An 18,551-nucleotide genomic window follows, 5' to 3' on the forward strand; every position below is an offset into this window, starting at 1 on the left:
AGCCAGGGTGACGGGAGTAATTGGGTGCTGTTCTCTGAGGGCGCACTGAGGAGTGGGGGCCCGGGCTCTCGGCTCCTCCGGGCCGGAGACCGGGAGGACGCCATCTTCATTCCCGTCCTCCGGAACTCTATGGAAAGCGCTCAGGGAACAAAAGCTCCCGAAAGCAAACCCGATCAGATTACTCAGACCGGCCCAGGTAAGGGCGGTGCAACTCCACCTGGGGCAAAGACACTTGAGAATCACTACAACAGGCCCCTCCCCCAGAAGATCAACAAGAAACCCAGCCAGGACAAGTTCACCTACCAAGGAGTGCAGTTACAATACCAAGGAGAGCATTGGAATTCCAGAGGAGGAGAAAGCAAAGCACAGAACTCATGGCTTTCTCCCCATGATTCTTTAGCCTTGCAGTTAATTTAATTTTTTTTCTTCTTCAATTTTTTTTTACTTCTGCTAAATTTTTTTTAACTTTTACCTTTTCTTTTTTAACGTTTTTTAACTAGTTTATCTAATATATATATACTTTTTTTCCTTTTTATATTTTTTCTTTATTGGTTTTCTTTTTTTCTTTTTTTTTTTTTTCTTTCTGAACCTCTTTTTAATCCCCTTTCTCCCCCCTCACGATTTGGGATCTCTTCTGATTTTGCTAAAGCATATTTTCCTGGGGTTGTTGCCACCCTTTTAGTATTTTACTTGCTCCTTCATATACTCTTATCTGGACAAAATGACAAGGCGGAAAAATTCACCACAAAAAAAAGAACAAGAGGCAGTACTGAAGGCTAGGGACCTAATCAATACAGACATTGGTAATATGTCAGATCTAGAGTTCAGAATGACGATTCTCAAGGTTCTAGCCGGGCTCGAAAAACGCATGGAAGATATTAGAGAAACCCTCTTGGGAGATATAAAAGCCCTTTCTGGAGAAATAAAAGAACTAAAATCTAACCAAGTTGAAATCAAAAAAGCTATTAATGAGGTGCAATCAAAAATGGAGGCTCTCACTGCTAGGATAAATGAGGCAGAAGAAAGAATTAGCGATATAGAAGACCAAATGACAGAGAATAAAGAAGCTGAGCAAAAGAGGGACAAATAGCTACTGGACCATGATGTGAGAATTCGAGAGATAAGTGCCACCATAAGACGAAACAACATTAGAATAATTGGGATTGCGGAAGAAGAAGAAAGAGAGAGGGGAGCAGAAGGTATATTGGAGAGAATTATTGGAGAGAATTTCCCCAATATGGCAAAGGGAACAAGCATCAAAATCCAGGAGGTGCAGAGAACCCCCCTCAAAATCAATAAGAATAGGTCCACACCCCGTTACCTAATAGTAAAATTTACAAGTCTTAGTGACAAAGACAAGATCCTGAAAGCAGCCCGGGAAAAGAAGTCTGTAACGTACAATGGTAAAAATATTAGATTGGCAGCAGACTTATCCACAGAGACCTGGCAGGCCAGAAAGAGCTGGCATGATATATTCAGAGTACTAAACGAGAAAAACATGCAGCCAAGAATACTATATCCAGCTAGGCTATCATTGAAAATAGAAGGAGAGATTAAAAGCTTCCAGGACAAACAAAAACTGAAAGAATTTGCAAATACCAAACCAGCTCTACAGGAAATATTGAAAGGGGTCCTCTAAGCAAAAAGAGACCCTAAAAGTAGTAGATCAGAAAGAAACAGAGACAATATACAATAACAGTCACCTTACAGGCAATACAATGGCACTAAATTCATATCTCTCAATACTTCCCTTAATGTTAATGGGCTAAATGCCCCAATCAAAAGACACAGGGTATCGGAATGGATTAAAAAAAACAACCCATCTATATGTTGCCTACAAGAAACTCATCTTAAACCTGAAGACACCTCCAGATTTAAAGTGAGGGGGTGGAAAAGAATTTACCTTGCTAATGGACATCAGAAGAAAGCAGGAGTGGCAATCCTTATATCAGATCAATTAGATTTTAAGCCAAAGACTATCATAAGAGATGAGGAAGGACACTATATCATACTGAAAGGAACTGTCCAACAAGAAGATCTAACAATTTTAAATATCTATGCCCCTAACGTGGGAGCAGCCAACTATATAAACCAATTAATAACAAAATCAAAGAAACACATCGACAAGAATACAATAATAGTAGGGGATTTTAACACTCCCCTCACTGAAATGGACAGATCATCCAAGCAAAAGATCAACAAGGAAATCAAGGCCTTAAATGACACACTGGACCAGATGGACATCACAGATATATTCAGAACATTTCATCCCAAAGCAACAGAATACACATTCTTCTCTAGTGCACATTGAACATTCTCCAGAATAGATCACATTCTTGGTCCTAAATCAGGTCTCAACCGTGATCAAAAGATTGGAATCATTCCCTGCATATTTCCAGACCACAATGCTCTGAAGCTAGAACTCAAATACAAGAGGAAATTTGGAAAGAACCCAAATACATGGAGACGAAACAGCATCCTTCTAAAGAATGAATGGGTCAACCAGGAAATTAAAGAAGAATTGAAAAAATTCATGGAAACAAATGATAATGAAAACACAACGGTTCAAAATCTGTGGGACGCAACAAAGGCAGTCCTGAGAGGAAAATATATAGCGGTACAAGCCTTTCTCAAGAAACAAGAAAGGTCTCAGGTACACAACCTAACCCTACACCTAAAGGAGCTGGAGAAAGAACAAGAAAGAAACCCTAAACCCAGCAGGAGAAGAGAAATCATAAAGATCAGAGCAGAAATCAATGAAATAGAAACCAAAAAAACAATAGAACAAATCAATGAAACTAGGAGCTGGTTCTTTGAAAGAATTAATAACATTGATAAACCCCTGGCCAGACTTATCAAAAAGAAAAGAGAAAGGACCCAAATAAATAAAATCATGAATGAAAGAGGAGAGATCACAACGAACACCGAAGAAATACAGACAATTATAAGAACATACTATGAGCAACTCTACGCCAACAAATTTGACAATCTGGAAGAAATGGATGCATTCCTAGAGACATATAAACTACCACAACTGAACCAGGAAGAAATAGAAAGCCTGAACAGACCCATAACCAGTAAGGAGATTGAAACAGTCATCAAAAATCTCCAAACAAAAGCCCAGGGCCAGATGGCTTCCCGGGGGAATTCTACCAAACATTTAAAGAAGAACTAATTCCTATTCTCCTGAAACTGTTCCAAAAAATAGAAATGGAAGGAAAACTTCCAAACTCATTTTATGAGGCCAGCATCACCTTGTTCCCAAAACCAGACAAGGATCCCATCAAAAAAGAGAACTACAGACCAATATCCTTGATGAACACAGATGCAAAAATTCTCGCCAAAATACTAGGCAATAGGATTCAACAGTACATTAAAAGGATTATTCACCACAACCAAGTGGGATTTATTCCAGGGCTGCAAGGTTGGTTCAACATCCGCAAATCAATCAATGTGATACAACACATTAATAAAAGAAAGAACAAGAACCATATGATACTCTCCATAGATGCTGAAAAAGCATTTGACAAAGTACAGCATCCCTTCCTGATCAAAACTCTTCAAACTGTAGGGATAAGGGGCACATACCTCAATATTATCAAAGGCATCTATGACAAACCCACCGCAAATATCATTCTCAATGGAGAAAAACTGAAAGCTTTTCCACTAAGGTCAGGAACACGGCAGGGATGTCCGTTATCACCACTGCTATTCAACATAGTACTAGAAGTCCTAGCCTCAGCAATCAGACAACAAAAGGAAATTAAAGGCACCCAAATTGGCAAAGAAGAAGTCAAACTATCACTCTTCACAGATGATTTGATACTATATGTGGAAAACCCAAAAGACTCCACTCCAAAACTGCTAGAACTTGTACAGGAATTCAGTAAAGTGTCAGGATATAAAATCAATGCACAGAAATCAGTTGCATCTCTCTACACCAACAACAAGACAGAAGAAAGAGAAATTAAGGAGTCCATCCCATTTACAATTGCACCCAAAACTATAAGATACCTAGGAATAAACCTAACCAAAGAGACTAAGAATCTATACACAAAAAACTATAAAGTACTCATGAAAGAAATTGAGGAAAACACAAAGAAATGGAAAAATGTTCCATGCTCCTGGATTGGAAGAATAAATATTGTGAAAATGTCTATGCTACCTAAAGCAATCTACACATTTAATGCAATTCCTATCAAAGTACCATCCATTTCTTTTTTCAAAGAAATGGAACAAATAATCCTAAAATTTATATGGAACCAGACAAGACCTCAAATAGCCAAAGTAATATTGAAAAAGAAAGGCAAAGTTTGTGGCATCACAATTCCGGACTTCAAGCTCTATTACAAAGCTGTCATCATCAAGACAGCATGGTACTGGCACAAAAACAGACACATAGATCAATGGAACAGAATAGAGAGCCCAGAAATAGACCCTCAACTCTATGGTCAACTAGTCTTCAACAAAGCAGGCAAGAATGTCCACTGGAAAAAAGACAGCCTCTTCAATAAATGGACAATTGGACAGCCACATGCAGAAAAATGAAATTGGATCATTTCCTTACACCACACACGAAAATAGACTCAAAATGGATGAAGGATCTCAATGTGAGAAAGGAATCCATCAAAATCCTTGAGGAGAACACAGGCAGCAACCTCTTCGACCTCAATCGCAGCAACATCTTCCTAGGAACATTGCCAAAGGCAAGGGAAGCAAGGGCAAAAATGAACTGTTGGGATTTTGTCAAGATCAAAAGCTTTTGCACAGCAAAGGAAACAGTGAACAAAACCAAAAGACAGCTGACAGAATGGGAGAAGATATTTGCAAACGACATATTAGATAAAGGGCTAGTGTCCAAAATCTATAAAGAACTTAGCAAACTCAACACCCAAAGAACAAATAATCCAATCAAGAAATGGGCAGAGGACATGAACAGACATTTCTGCAAAAAAGACATCCAGATGGCCAACAGACACATGAAAAAGTGCTCCATATCACTCGGCATCAGGGAAATACAAATCAAAACCACAATGAGATATCACCTCACACCAGTCAGAATGGCTAAAATTAACAAGTCAGGAAATGACAGATGCTGGCGAGGATGCGGAGAAAGGGGAACCCTCCTACACTGTTGGTGGGAATGCAAGCTGGTGCAACCACTCTGGAAAACAGCATGGAGGTTCGTCAAAATGTCGAAAATAGAACTACCCTATGACCCAGCAATTGCACTGCTGGGTATTTACCCTAAAGATACAAACATAGTGATCCGAAGGGGCACGTGCACCCGAATGTTTATAGCAGCAATGTCTACAATAGCCAAACTATGGAAAGAACCTAGATGTCCATCAACAGACGAATGGATAAAGAAGATGTGGTAGATATACTCAATGGAATACTATGCAGCCATCAAAAAAATGAAATCTTGCCATTTGCGACAACATGGATGAAACTAGAGGGTATCATGCTTAGCAAAATAAGTCAATCGGAGAAAGACAACTATCATATGATCTCCCTGATATGAGGGAGAGGAGATGCAACATGGGGGGTTAAAGGGGTAGGAGAAGAGTAAATGAAACAAGATGGGATTGGGAGGGAGACAAACCATAAGTGACTCTTAATCTCACAAAACAAACTGAGGGTTGATGGTGGGAGGGGGGTTGGGAGAGGGGGGGTGGATTATGGACATTGGGGAGGGTATGTGCTATGGTGAGTGCTGTGAAGTGTGTAAACCTGGAGATTCACAGACCTGTACCCCTGGGGATAAAAATATATGTTTATAAAAAATAAAATTAAAAAAAAAAGACAACAAGCTACAGAAGAGGAATAGATGTTTTCGCCATATAAACTGATAAAGGATAGGTATCCAGAATATGTACTCAAAAATAGCAATTCAGGGGGCGCCTGGGTGGCTCAATGGGTTAAGCCGCTGCCTTCGGCTCAGGTCATGATCTCAGGGTCCTGGGATCGAGTCCCACATCAGGCTCTCTGCTCAGCAAGAAGCCTGCTTCCCTCTCTCTCTCTCTCTCTGCCTGCCTCTCCGTCTACTTGTGATCTCTCTCTCTGTCAAATAAATAAATAAATAAATGAAATCTTTAAAAAAAAAATAGCAATTCAGTAAAAAAGGACAACCCAATAAGGGAAAATTTGGCCAAAAAGATTTAAACAGGGACTTTATAAAAAAAAGAACATCTAAATTCCTGATAAACATATAAAATATGCTTTTTCTCTTTAGCAGTAGGGGAAAGGAACATTAAAACAATTACTATTACCAGACATTTAAAAAATTGCTTACATTGACAATACTAGATAGAGATATGTTTTAGAGTAGGAAGAACTATCACCATTTTCTTTTGACAGACATATAAGTTGGCTTAACCAATTTGGAAATCTGTAAAAGGGTATGGCTACACAATATCCAGCAATTCTGTTCCTGAATATATATATATATATATATATATATATATATATATATATATATATATGTGTATATATATATATATATCTCCTAAAATTAATGAATGTAGGACACATGATAATACTAGAATGTCCATAGTAACATTGTTTATAAATAGAAACAGTACAAATAGAAATAGAAAATAGAAACAGTACAAATAGAAATAGAAATAAGTACAAATAGAAACAGAAAATAGAAACAGTACAAATGCCCATCAGCTGAGTAATCCATTTTCACTGCCTCCATTTCCTTACCTCCAATTTTTTTTTTTACCTTTTGTCATCAGGTATCTATCTTCATCAAATAATGAAATAGCTGTCTCTCAGACAACTATTAACTACCTCCATCTTGTTCTTTTTTCCTTTTTATGGCTTGTTAAATTTTGTCTATATGTATCTTTAGGATCTCATCTATTTCTGTAGCTTTCACAACCATATATTTGCAAAGAATTTCTAAGTCTTCATCTTTTGTGTAAGTTTATTTTTTGAGAACGTGGTAAATTTTTATTCCTAGGCTACTTAATGACGTTGCAAATTTATGTTTGCCAATATTAACTGGATCCACATTGTTGATAATTCCTTCCCCTAATCTTTAGTTATCCTCCCTGTTTATTCACCAATGCATATATCCAATATTGATCACTCTCCTAAACTTATTTTTCCCACTTATATTTCCCCATTTTTCTCATTAATAGGTCTTCACTTCAAGAACCAAAGGAAGGAAAAATAGTGAATGTCTCCCTTCTTTTCTTACAAATTACCCTGCTTTATCATCCCACTTGCTTCCTCAACTCACTTCTGCCCTTTTTACTATACTAGTAACTTCTTTAATTGCCACATCAAATGGCTTTTTTGAAGACTTTTATTTAAATTCCAGTTCATTAATAATTCATTAATTATTCCAGTGTAATATTAGTTTGAGATGTACAATATAATAATTCATTAGTTCCATACAATATCCAGTGCTCATCACAGCAAGTACACTACTTAATCCCCATCACTTATTTTACCCATACTGCCCCCCCTTCCACTTAACCTCCATCTGGTAACCATCAGTTTGTTCTCTATAATTAATAGTCTGTTTCATGGTTAGCCTCCATCTCTTTTTTTTTCCCCTTTGCTCATTTGATTTGTTTCTTAAATTCCACATATGAGTGAAATTGTATGGTATTTGTTTTTCTGACTTATTTCACTTAGCATAATACTAACTGTCTCCATCCACATCATTGCAAATGGCAAGATTTCATTCTTTTTATGGCTAAGTAATATTCCATAGTGTGTGTGTCTGTGTCTGTGTGTCTGTGTGTGTGTGTGTGTGTGTATACCACATCTTTTTTATCCATTCATCAATTGATGGACATTGGACTACTTCTATAATTAGGCTGTTGTAGATAATGCTGTTATAAACATCAGGGTGCCTGTAAGCCTTTTAGTATTTTTGTATTCTTTGGCTAAATACCTAGTACTGCAATTGCTATATTGTAGAGTAGTTCTATTTTTGACTTTTTGAGGGACCACCATACCATTTCCCAGAATCGCTGTACCAATTTTCATTCCCACTGACAGTGTAAGAGGATTCCCATCTCTCTACATCCTCGCCAACACCTGTTGTTTCTTATTGTTGATTTTAGCTCTTCTGAGAGTTGTGAGGTGATATCTCATTGTAGTTTTGATTTGCATTTCCCTGATGAAGTGAAGTTGAGTATCTTTTCATGTGTCTGTTTTCCATCTGTATATCTTCTTTGGAAAAATGTCTATTCATGTCTTTGCCCATTTTTAATTGCATTATTTGTTCTTGGGGTGTTGAGTTTTATACATTCTTTATAGTTTTTGGATACTAACCCTTTATCAGATATGTCATTTGCAAACATCTGCATTCTGTAGGTTGCCTTTTTAGTTTGTTTGTTGTTTCCTTCACTATTCAGAAACTTTTTTTTTTATGAGGTCCCAATGGTTTATTTTTGCTTTTATTTCCCTTGCTTTGGGGTCATATCTAGAAAGAAGTTGCTACCACTGATGTCAAAAGGTTACTGCCTGTGTTCTCCTCCAGGATTTTTATGGTTTCAAGTCTCACATTTAGGTCTTTAATCCATTTTAAGTTTATTTTTTTTATGGAGTAAGAAAATGGTACAGTTTCATTGTTTTTTTTTTTATTTTTTGTTATTTATTTATTTTTATTTATTCTCAGTGTTCTAGAATTCATTGTTTATGCTTCATTGTTTTTCATGTTGCTCTCCAGCTTTCTCAACACTATTTGTTGAAGAGGCTCTCTTTTTCCCATTGGATAGTCTTTCCTGCTTTGTCGAAGACTAATTGACCATATAGATATGAATTCATTTCTGGGTTTTCTATTCTGTTCCTTTTATCTATGTATCTATTTTTTTGCCAGTACCATACAGTTTTGGTCACTATAACTTTGTTATATAACCTGAAGTCTTGAATTGTGTGGCCTCCAGCTTTGCTTTGCTTTTTCAAGGTTGCTTTGGCTATTTGGGGTCTTTTATGGTTCCATATAAATTTTAGGATTTTTTTTTTTAAGATTTCATTTATTTATTTATTTGACAGAGAGAGAGATCACAAATAGGCAGAGAGGCAGGCAGAGAGAGAGAGGGAGAAACAGGCTCCCCGCTGAGCAGAGAGCCTGATATGGGGCTCCCATATTCAGGACCCTGGGACCATGACCTGAGCCGAAGGCAGACGCTAATCCTCTGAGCCACCCAGGTGCCCCAAATTTTAGGATTCTTTGTTGTAGTTCTGTGAAAAATATTGTTAGTATTTTGATAGGGATTGCATTGAATGTGTAGATTGCTTTGTATTGTATAGACATATTAGTAGTATTTGTTCTTCCAATCCATGAGCATGGAATGTTTTTCCATTTGTTTGTGTTATCTTCAGTTTCTTTCACCAATGTTTTATAGTTTTCAGAGTACATGTCTTTCATTTCTTTGGTTCATCTTAATACTAGGTATCTTATTGTTTTGGGTACAATTACAAATGGGATTGAGTCCTTCAATTCTCTTTTTGGTGTATAAAATGCAACAGATTTCTGTACATTCATTTTTTTTCTGCAACTTTACTGAATTCTAGCAGTTTTTTGGTGGAGTCTTTCCAGTTCTCAATGGCTTTTTTGCAAGTCTCACCCTACTTATCTTCTCTCCATAGTTGATATTTTATGACATCTCCTTGAAAGTTTCTTCTCTTTTCCCTTCCCTTATGTTCACTCTGTCTTGATTTTCTCTTTTGTGTCTAACAGTTTCTTAAATATATGAAAACTAAATAATTTATCTCCCAAAGTGAAGTACTTTTGAAAGTGAAAAGATATGCTATTTAATAATTGATCCAGTGTGATAGATTTAAATCCTGATTGTTCAACATAGCAAAAATAGGATGTACTGTTTTTTCATTAACAGATTGTTTTTCCCCTTAATTTTTTCTTCTGTTAAGCCTGTAATATGGAGCTCACCTAGAATTATCAGCCATCATCTTTTGTTCCTATACATACTGTTCTTGGATGATCTGAGACATATGCATGACTGAAACATTCACTTCCATTGATAATTCCCACAGTATATATCTAATCTGTAAATTTTTCCTGTGCTCCAGGCTCATATTTCTAATTGCTCATTGAGTATCTCCAGACTATTAGCCTCAAAGAATGTACTTCAAATTTAAGCTTATCTTTCCCCTGAAATATCCTGATGTCCTGTTTACATTCATACACAGAGAGAAAGATGTGTAGTATATGTACACATATGTTTGCAAGTCTGAAAAATCTATATATCATACATACATACTACTTTGTGCATGTGCTTTCTTAGGTACTGGACATAAAATACTAGCAAAAGCATGGTTTCATCATGACAGCATTCTAGTATAGGAAATAGATGTTGATCAAACTATCACACATATAAATGTAGTATAACTGTGGAAATTGCTATGAACTAGAGGGCCATGGTGTCATGTGAAGTATAATAGGAGCTTTCTTTGAGTTTTTTTCCCAATACATGGCCTTTTTTTTACTAGACATTAATGGCAACATGTGGTTCTTTTAAATTGGACTATCTACCTCCATTTCTTTACATTATTTATCTCAATTTAGTACTCAAATGTGCTAGCAGGTGAGCAGTTTTTCTTCTCAGGATTCCCACTGCTATTCACCCTAAGTATGGTAATACTATTTATAAGTCACATAAATTGTTAGGCCCTAAAATGGTAGCGATACCATTGATAATGAGGATATTGGTATGGAAACAAAATAAAAGAGCTTCTATGAAAATTTGTGAGGAAACAGATGATACCTAAGATCAAGAGCACCTTTCTAGTCATAAAGTCTAGTTGCTGCTTCCTTGTTTTCACATAGTAAGTGATATTTACCAATTGAATTTTAATTGCTTATCTTTTTATCCCACCTGTGTGTGTCCCTTCTGTGTTCAAAACTTAAAAGTGGTCACATTCTCATTTTGAGATTAGAAAACCTAAACCCATTAGTATTAGCCCAGAACAAGAACTAAATTATACATAGCCTGAAATAATAATTTTATAATCAACATAAATAATAATTTTTAAATTAATAATCCACATTATTAGTCCTTATGTTCATATATTTTTAGAATAGTGATACTCAATTATGTCGATTTTTACCATGTTGATAGGTATGGTATAATAATATCAGTAATTATAGTCAATATTTATTGAGTATTTAATACTTTCTAGTGCTAGATAATTTATATGCATTATCTTATTTAATCCTCAACAGTGATCCAGTGAGGTAGATGCTATTGTTATCTTCATTTTTTTTTTTTTTAGGTTAAGGAAATGATGATTTAAAAAGCAGAACCATCAGTGTCCCCAAAGAAGTCATAGTATAGTTAAATGGATAATTAAGAAGAGTTTAATAAGGAACTATAGTGTTTACAAAGGTTTGGGCAGATTTTAGAGAAAACAGCAAGACACAATGCAGTGCCCTGGGACTAGCAATACTGGGAACCATCAATATCTGTAGTCCTAATGGGGCAAAGGGAGGGAACTGCTACTGAAATCCAGAAAAGAGCTGCAAGCCCGTCAGGTGACCAGGGGCTCTGACTGAGCCAACCTGACCAGGAGCTGTGACTTAGCCAACCTGTGGTAACCTGGTAGAGAAGGAGCCAGGAGAATAAAGATCAGACCCTACTCTCTTCTAACCTTTCAGTTTCCTGGCACTGGTTGAACCCAACTAGAAACTAGAGAGCACAGAGTAGCCTGTTGATTCTATCTGTACAGGTCAGCTTAGAGTCAAGAGGATGAAGAGTGGAGAATCTGAAAGGAAAATGGAAAATATCTAGGAATTAAATTTTTCTTTTTTTTACTGTGTTATGTTAGTTACCATAAAATACATCATTAGTTTTTGAAGGAAAGGAAAAGTGAGTTGCAGGAGGAGACGAACCATGAGAGACTGTGGACTCCGAGAAATAAACTGAATGTTTTGTGGGTGGGGGGGTGAGCCTGGTGGTGGGTATTAAGGAGGTCATGTATTGCATGGAGCTCTGGGTGTTGTACATAAACAATGAATCTTGGATTTAAATAAGTATTAAATGGCAGAGCCAGTACATGAATGCTGAATACTTTGCTCTTTTTTTTTTTAAAGATTTTATTTATTTATTTGACAGACAGAGATCACAAGTAGGCAGAGAGGCAGGCGGTGGGGGGAGTGGGGGAGCAGGCTCCCTGCTAAGCAGAGAGCCCAATGCGGGGCTCAATTCCAGGACCCTGGGATCATGACCTGAGTGGAAGGCAGAGGCTTTAATCCACTGAGCCACCCAGGCGCCCCAACACTTTACTCCTTAACTACAATGCTAGACTGCCTCTCATAAAAAAGTGTCATGAAATACTGTTTGGCAAGAGAAAGTATTTTAAAACTGAAGTTTTCTCTCCTATCCCAAATTGTTGGATGCATTTATACTTAACAGTGAGTGAGACCAAAATATATGAGAGCTACTCAGCAAAGAATGCCCCCCCCCAAAAAATAAATAAATAAATAAATAAAGTAGGGCATTGATTTTAATATTGTTGATATTTTCAGAACATTCAACTGTCCTTGTTTTTCTTGTTCAGATTCCAGACTCCATCATATCTCGTGGCGTTCAGGTGCTCCCACGAGACACTGCTTCCCTCAGCACTACTCCTTCAGAATCGCCTCGTGCTCAGGCTACATCTCGCCTTTCTACAGCTTCCTGCCCAACACCAAAAGTAGGTACAGTTCCTTGGCACCTTAAACTTGTCCTACTATACGAGTCTGGGAAGTTTAACCAATATTTCCCTCTACTTGTCAAGGTTGGATTGCATGCAAGATAATGCAGTGAAAAAAATGAATGGACTATAAGATAATTACCACTTACTGTTTCACAGATTCTCAAATTAGGCCAACAGTAAGACAATAGAAATTTCATGTAAAATGTCTACTCCTACATCACAGCTACAGCTATTTTCTGTAGCTCCTGTTTCTTTGTTTTAGACTTGTTATTTTTTAGCATACTCATCAGTATAGATGTGAAGTTATTTGTTTATGCAAAGGATGAATGCATTTCTGCCTGATAAAAAGTAAGATTAACAAAATTAAAAAATGTCACCAAAAGAATTTTTTTTTTTTTTTTTTTTTTTTTTTTTTTTAGCTTGTCCAGGCAGGGGTAACTCCCTGCTCTAGTATCATTCCAAATTTTTTCAAACATAATCAACTTGGAATGTTGCTGCCTAATATTTGGAAACAAATCTAAATTGATTAGAAGGAAAGTTTTAATGCCAACCTTTGGGGGAGGAAGGAAATTTTTTAGTATTTATTTCTTATAATTTTTCCCAAGTACTGAATCATGTGTGGGAGTTAAAGAGGATTAGACATTTATTTGCTGCCTCACATCTTGATGTATGATAAATTAAGTAGCAGATATAATTGTGGCTGTAACTGCTTTCTTTTGGAATGTCCCTTTCCTGGTTAAGTTAGTCATTTGTGCTTTCAAGTTTTCTATATGATGGATCCAATATTAACATGAAAAGATTAACAGTGACATTCCTTCTTATTTAACAAGATATGGTATTAGATATCAGCTGTACACTAAATTTATTCAAGGGATCTGCAGGTAACTTTTCAAACTGTGGCTTCTTCTCTGTCATCAGATTTACAACTTATATAGCTGTCTTCCTTAAATCCAACTTTTTCATGAGTTTTAAGAATGTTATAACTGGACTTAACTTAGAAGTGATCTCAAGCAGTTCTTCATATATGTAGTGCAGTTGCTTTTACATACCATAGTACAACTTTCTCAGCAGAGTCCTCACAGTGTTACTGTTGTATATCATCGCTTTTAGATTTGTGTCAAATATAACCAATATGATTTTATAGTTTAAAAAGTTATGGTTCTAAATCTTCAGTGAAGAAAAACTATAAGAACATTCTAGACATAAAATATATGTTAAGGCCATTCAGGTGTTAATGCCATTCAGGTGCCATTCAGGTGCATCTTCAACTGAATGAAAACATGGAGTTCTAAGACTTGAATTGGTTAAAAGAATCTTATTCATGTCTTTTGAATTTTTAAAACAAAAGAATTTATTGTTTACATTAAATCCCAACTGAACAAGCCATACTTATTTCTGAAGTCTGGAAAATAAAGCTAAAAGTTTAGTCCAGTATAAATGTTTAGTCATTCGCCAAATATTAAGACCTAAATGTTGGGAATATGGGACTATTCAAGATGCAGTATTCTTTTCCTTAATAATATACCATGAACATAAATATCTATGCTAAATTTAATTAAACATAGTAGTTCTTGAGCCTTTTTAAAACGTTGTAATTATATCCCAATTACAAAAAAATATTAAATGCTATCCTAAAATTATAATTTACTAAAGTGAAATGATAAAAATTAAAATATTAACATCTATTAAGTTAATTTGCTCATTACAAAACTTAAGGAGAACAAATAGCTTGTCTTAATATTTTTTCCTTAGTTATCACTTAGATGTTCAAAATAACAATGAATTCAAATAAAGCAGTGTATTTGGGTATCTTTTTTTTTCTAGGATTTTTTTTTTCTGTATTTTTACCTAGGAATAAGGTTCTTTTCCTTTTAGATAATTTTTACCTAGAATATATACCTCAAAGATAAAATTAGCACTTCAGTGTAATTTTAAAATTAAACTTCTAAGGCTGAACCAGAATACTAATATAATAAAAAACTAGTTTGAATATTGATTTTTTTTAGAGGAAGTGAAGAAAGTCAAATTAATCTATTGAAAGCCTCAAATTATAAGACTGCTTAATTAAATCTAAACTAGATACTATAATATGTGTTTCTATTACAGTGACAGATATAATCTCTGACCTTGGAGTTTACAGTTAAGTTGATGGTTTATTAAAATAAATAGGTAGGTAAACATAAATCATTCTAATAATTATAATTTCACCATAACAATTTTAAATTGAAATTTATGCTAAGCAAAAATGAAAAAGTCATACTGATAGAATATAGGAGGAAAACCTTACTTAGATAGGATTATCAGGGAATACTTCACTTGGGATATGAAGGATGAATAAAAGGAAAACAAAAGCTTTTGTGTTGGGTGGAGGTTTTGAGAATTATATTCAGCAATAATGACCGCTTTATTTTTGTATCATTTTTTTAGTAATGACCACTTTAAACACAGTTTAAATTATCACCAATTATCACCAGTCAAGAACTCTCAGAACTAAAACTTCATTACTACATGAAAGCCTAATCCAGTGACTTCATAATCCAACTTCATATATTACTTCAATTTATTTTAAATTTTTTTTTTTTTTGCCTTTGCCTACTGAATCAGATTGCAAGGACCATAGGTTTTAGCACTTAAATCTATTCTAGGTGAATTGTTTATTTTTATTTTGTATCATAAAAATTTAGGGCAGAAAAGTGCAAATGCCAGGCTTCTAATTTGAGATATGGGTCAAGGGTGATGTTATTAACTATATTAAGGAATAATATGAGAAGAAACTCATTTTGAGGGTAAGAGAAAGGAGTTAATACATTGTGGTTTTGAATGTATCCAATCTGAGATACATGTGAGACATTCCAGGATTATATCCAGCATAAAATTGTAACACTAATGAGTTTGACATTGTTACTGTTACTGCATCTTGGTGCTGATATTTATAATTTAGTAGCTAATAAACCCCATAGAAATCCTCTTCTACATTTCAGATTAGACATGCAGTTTATCATGTGAAGAAATATATATGCAAATATATTTTCTTTACAACAGAAATACAATATGGTTTTGAATGATCATCAGTAGAAAGAACACTTGATAATAGGAGACATGGATTCAGATGTTGGCTTCTCTGCTTAAAAACTACACTAACTTAAGGAAGTTGCTCAAATTTTCTGAACTTCAGGTTTATAAAGAAAGGCAGTCCTTGCCTCTCTCTGCCAGGGCTGGGAAAGCAGTGGTGAGCAGTAGACATTGTTCTTGCTACTACAAACAGACAAAATAGGCAACTACAAATTATAACGACATATAAATGCCATGATTTATCACCAAGAGTACAGAATACTCTGGAAATAATCACCAGAAGCACTTTCCCTCTGTAGCTTTTTATCAACTGGGCTGTATTTAAGCTAAAAGATTTCTTGTTCATTTACCTTTGTGCATCTATTTTTTTAAGTCAACGACTATAATATTAAACATTATTTTGTTTATAATATTAAACATCACATTTTATATGTTTACTATAATATAATATCGTAGATTGTCCTTTTACTCTTTAAGATTAACAGCTATGATGAGAACAAGATCTATAAAATATACCATTTGGATTTCCTTTTTAATATGCAATCTAATGAAGACAACCAACTTTTCTAAACAATTCTTTATTAAATGGTATCATCTTCAACAATATTTATTTGTTGTGCTGAAATGATATATTATTTTATTAGATGTGGGGGAAAAGTCATTTCTCTTTTATACCAGTTATTTTTTTAATGAAATCTGACTGAAATTACAAATGATTTTCACTCCATTTGCTTTATGAAACTGTGAAGTATTTTTTAAGAACAGATTTGGAATTTTAATCTTTTATTGGCCTAAGTAAAAGAGTGGCTTATCCAAGAAAGTCAGAGTATGTAGATTCCATTTAAATAATAGTGGGCAATATCTAGAAGACTCAAATTCTAACACAGTGATAATCTCCCAAAAATTGTTTGCTAAAAGAATAATTCTATAACAGATAAATTCTCTTATAAAGTAAGCATGACTCACAACTTAAATGAATGCTGATTTTTCAGTTATAAAAGGCAGTAGCATCTCTATTTGAAATCAAGAGGCATGGGGTAGAGAATAATGACCAGAGCAAAAGGAAAAAAAAAACAGAGCAAAAGGAAAATAAAAATCCAAACTTTCAATCAATGCACTATTCCCAGTAGATGTTGTTAAAATAAGGATTAATTTTTAAAGACCAATGTAATTATCTTTTTATTCATTAAGCATCTGGTTTGGCTTAAAAAATAAATGTAATCTACTGTCACATATTCTGTGTACCTTAAAGATGAGAATAGAATTTTGTACCCAAACTAACCAAGAAGTAATTTTTTTTCTTAGGAAGAAAATATAAATCCTATCTATCTAAAACTAAAGGTTATGAAATTACTAAAAACTATATGTATTGAAATAACTTAATAATGAAGGGTATGTTAATACACTAATGTCTAATCTTAATTCAAACAAAATGCAGAATTATGAATCACTCTAGGTTTCTATTATTTTCCTTTGAGCAGAGGAATTTAGATTGGATAAAGAGTTAACGATTTTCATAGTTTTTAATGTGTATGTCTGTACAAACTAACATGACTAAGAAAAATCTCAAGGGAATATGTAAAGGAAATCATACTACTTTTCAGACATACACATTTGCTGTGCAAAAGCTTTTTATCAAGATCAAAAGCTTTTGCACAGCAAATGTGTATGTCTGAAAAGTAGTATGATTTCCTTTACATATTCCCTTGAGATTTTTCTTAGTCATGTTAGTTTGTACAACTATTGCACATTGTCACTATTTTCTTTTGGGAACACCAGGGTGATTATGTGATACAGTTAGTTACATTGGTTCTAAACCTGAGACTCCCGAGTCTCTGGAGAATCTTAATGAAGTTGTTAAAATTCTAGCCTAGATCTAAACACTAAGTGGACTCTGCAGATTATTTTCTACTATTTTGAAGAGCCTAAACAAAATCAGTAAGATTACTTTACATATGTTCCTTTTGCTTTTGTCTGAAATTATATCAACATTGGTATATCAAAATCTGTTCAACTATTAATGACATAGAAATTTATGGGTTGTATATGCAGAGTCCACAAGTGCCAAAATGCTTGGAAAGCACAGAATTAGTGGTATCAGTAGTACATTCTCTGGACATAAAAATATAAGTTTACTTTTGTGCAAAGTTAATTGCCCCATCTGGGGAGTACTGAGCAATAATAGTCTCAACATTATGGGTCAAATTTGGCAATTCTCAAATTTAATGGTCTCTGGACCACTTGAAAATTAAGGACTCTTAATAGCTTCTGTTTATGTCGGTCACGCCTAGCAATATTTCCTGTACTAGAAATTAAAACTGAAAAATTTTTTAATGTTATTTGCTTCAGAATAAGAGTAATAAAGCCTTTATATGTTAACATAAACAACATTGTAATGAAATAATGTTTTCTAAAACAAAACAAAAGTTGGAAAAGGATGGCATTATTTTATATTTCCCAAATATGTTTTAATGTCTGGTTTAATAGAAGACAACTGGATTCTCACATCTGCTTCTGTACTTTGGTCTGTTGTGATATGTTTTGGTTGAAGAATATGGAAAACAAAAAACAAATTCCGCTTCACACAGTTATGTAATTAGAAGAAAAAGGACTAGCATTTTCATATAGTCATGGATATTCTTTGACACTACACCAAAAATTTACAATTGATAGTTTATTAAAAGTTAGTTGAAGTATGAAATCTAAAATGCTCTCACAGACTATACTATACTTTGATATATTAAAATTTCTTGGTCCATCTTGAACTTTGAATGGATCTTATAACCAGGCATGGT

The 18,551-nt window shown here is 34.6% G+C and overlaps 1 protein-coding gene across 5 annotated transcripts in view; it reads left to right on the forward strand.

The window, feature by feature from the left end:
* GPHN (gephyrin) overlaps positions 1-18,551 on the forward strand; it is a 653,508-nt gene that overhangs the window by 442,282 nt on the left and 192,675 nt on the right. For all 5 annotated transcript variants that reach the window (XM_047739307.1, XM_047739308.1, XM_047739309.1 and 2 more), the window contains one exon: positions 12,547-12,681. In XM_047739307.1, coding sequence (XP_047595263.1) covers positions 12,547-12,681 — 135 coding nt within the window. The remainder of the gene's footprint in view (positions 1-12,546; positions 12,682-18,551) is intronic.

The sequence above is a fragment of the Lutra lutra genome, chromosome 7 (genome assembly GCF_902655055.1).
Source record: "Lutra lutra chromosome 7, mLutLut1.2, whole genome shotgun sequence".
NCBI classification, from domain to species: domain Eukaryota; kingdom Metazoa; phylum Chordata; class Mammalia; order Carnivora; family Mustelidae; genus Lutra; species Lutra lutra.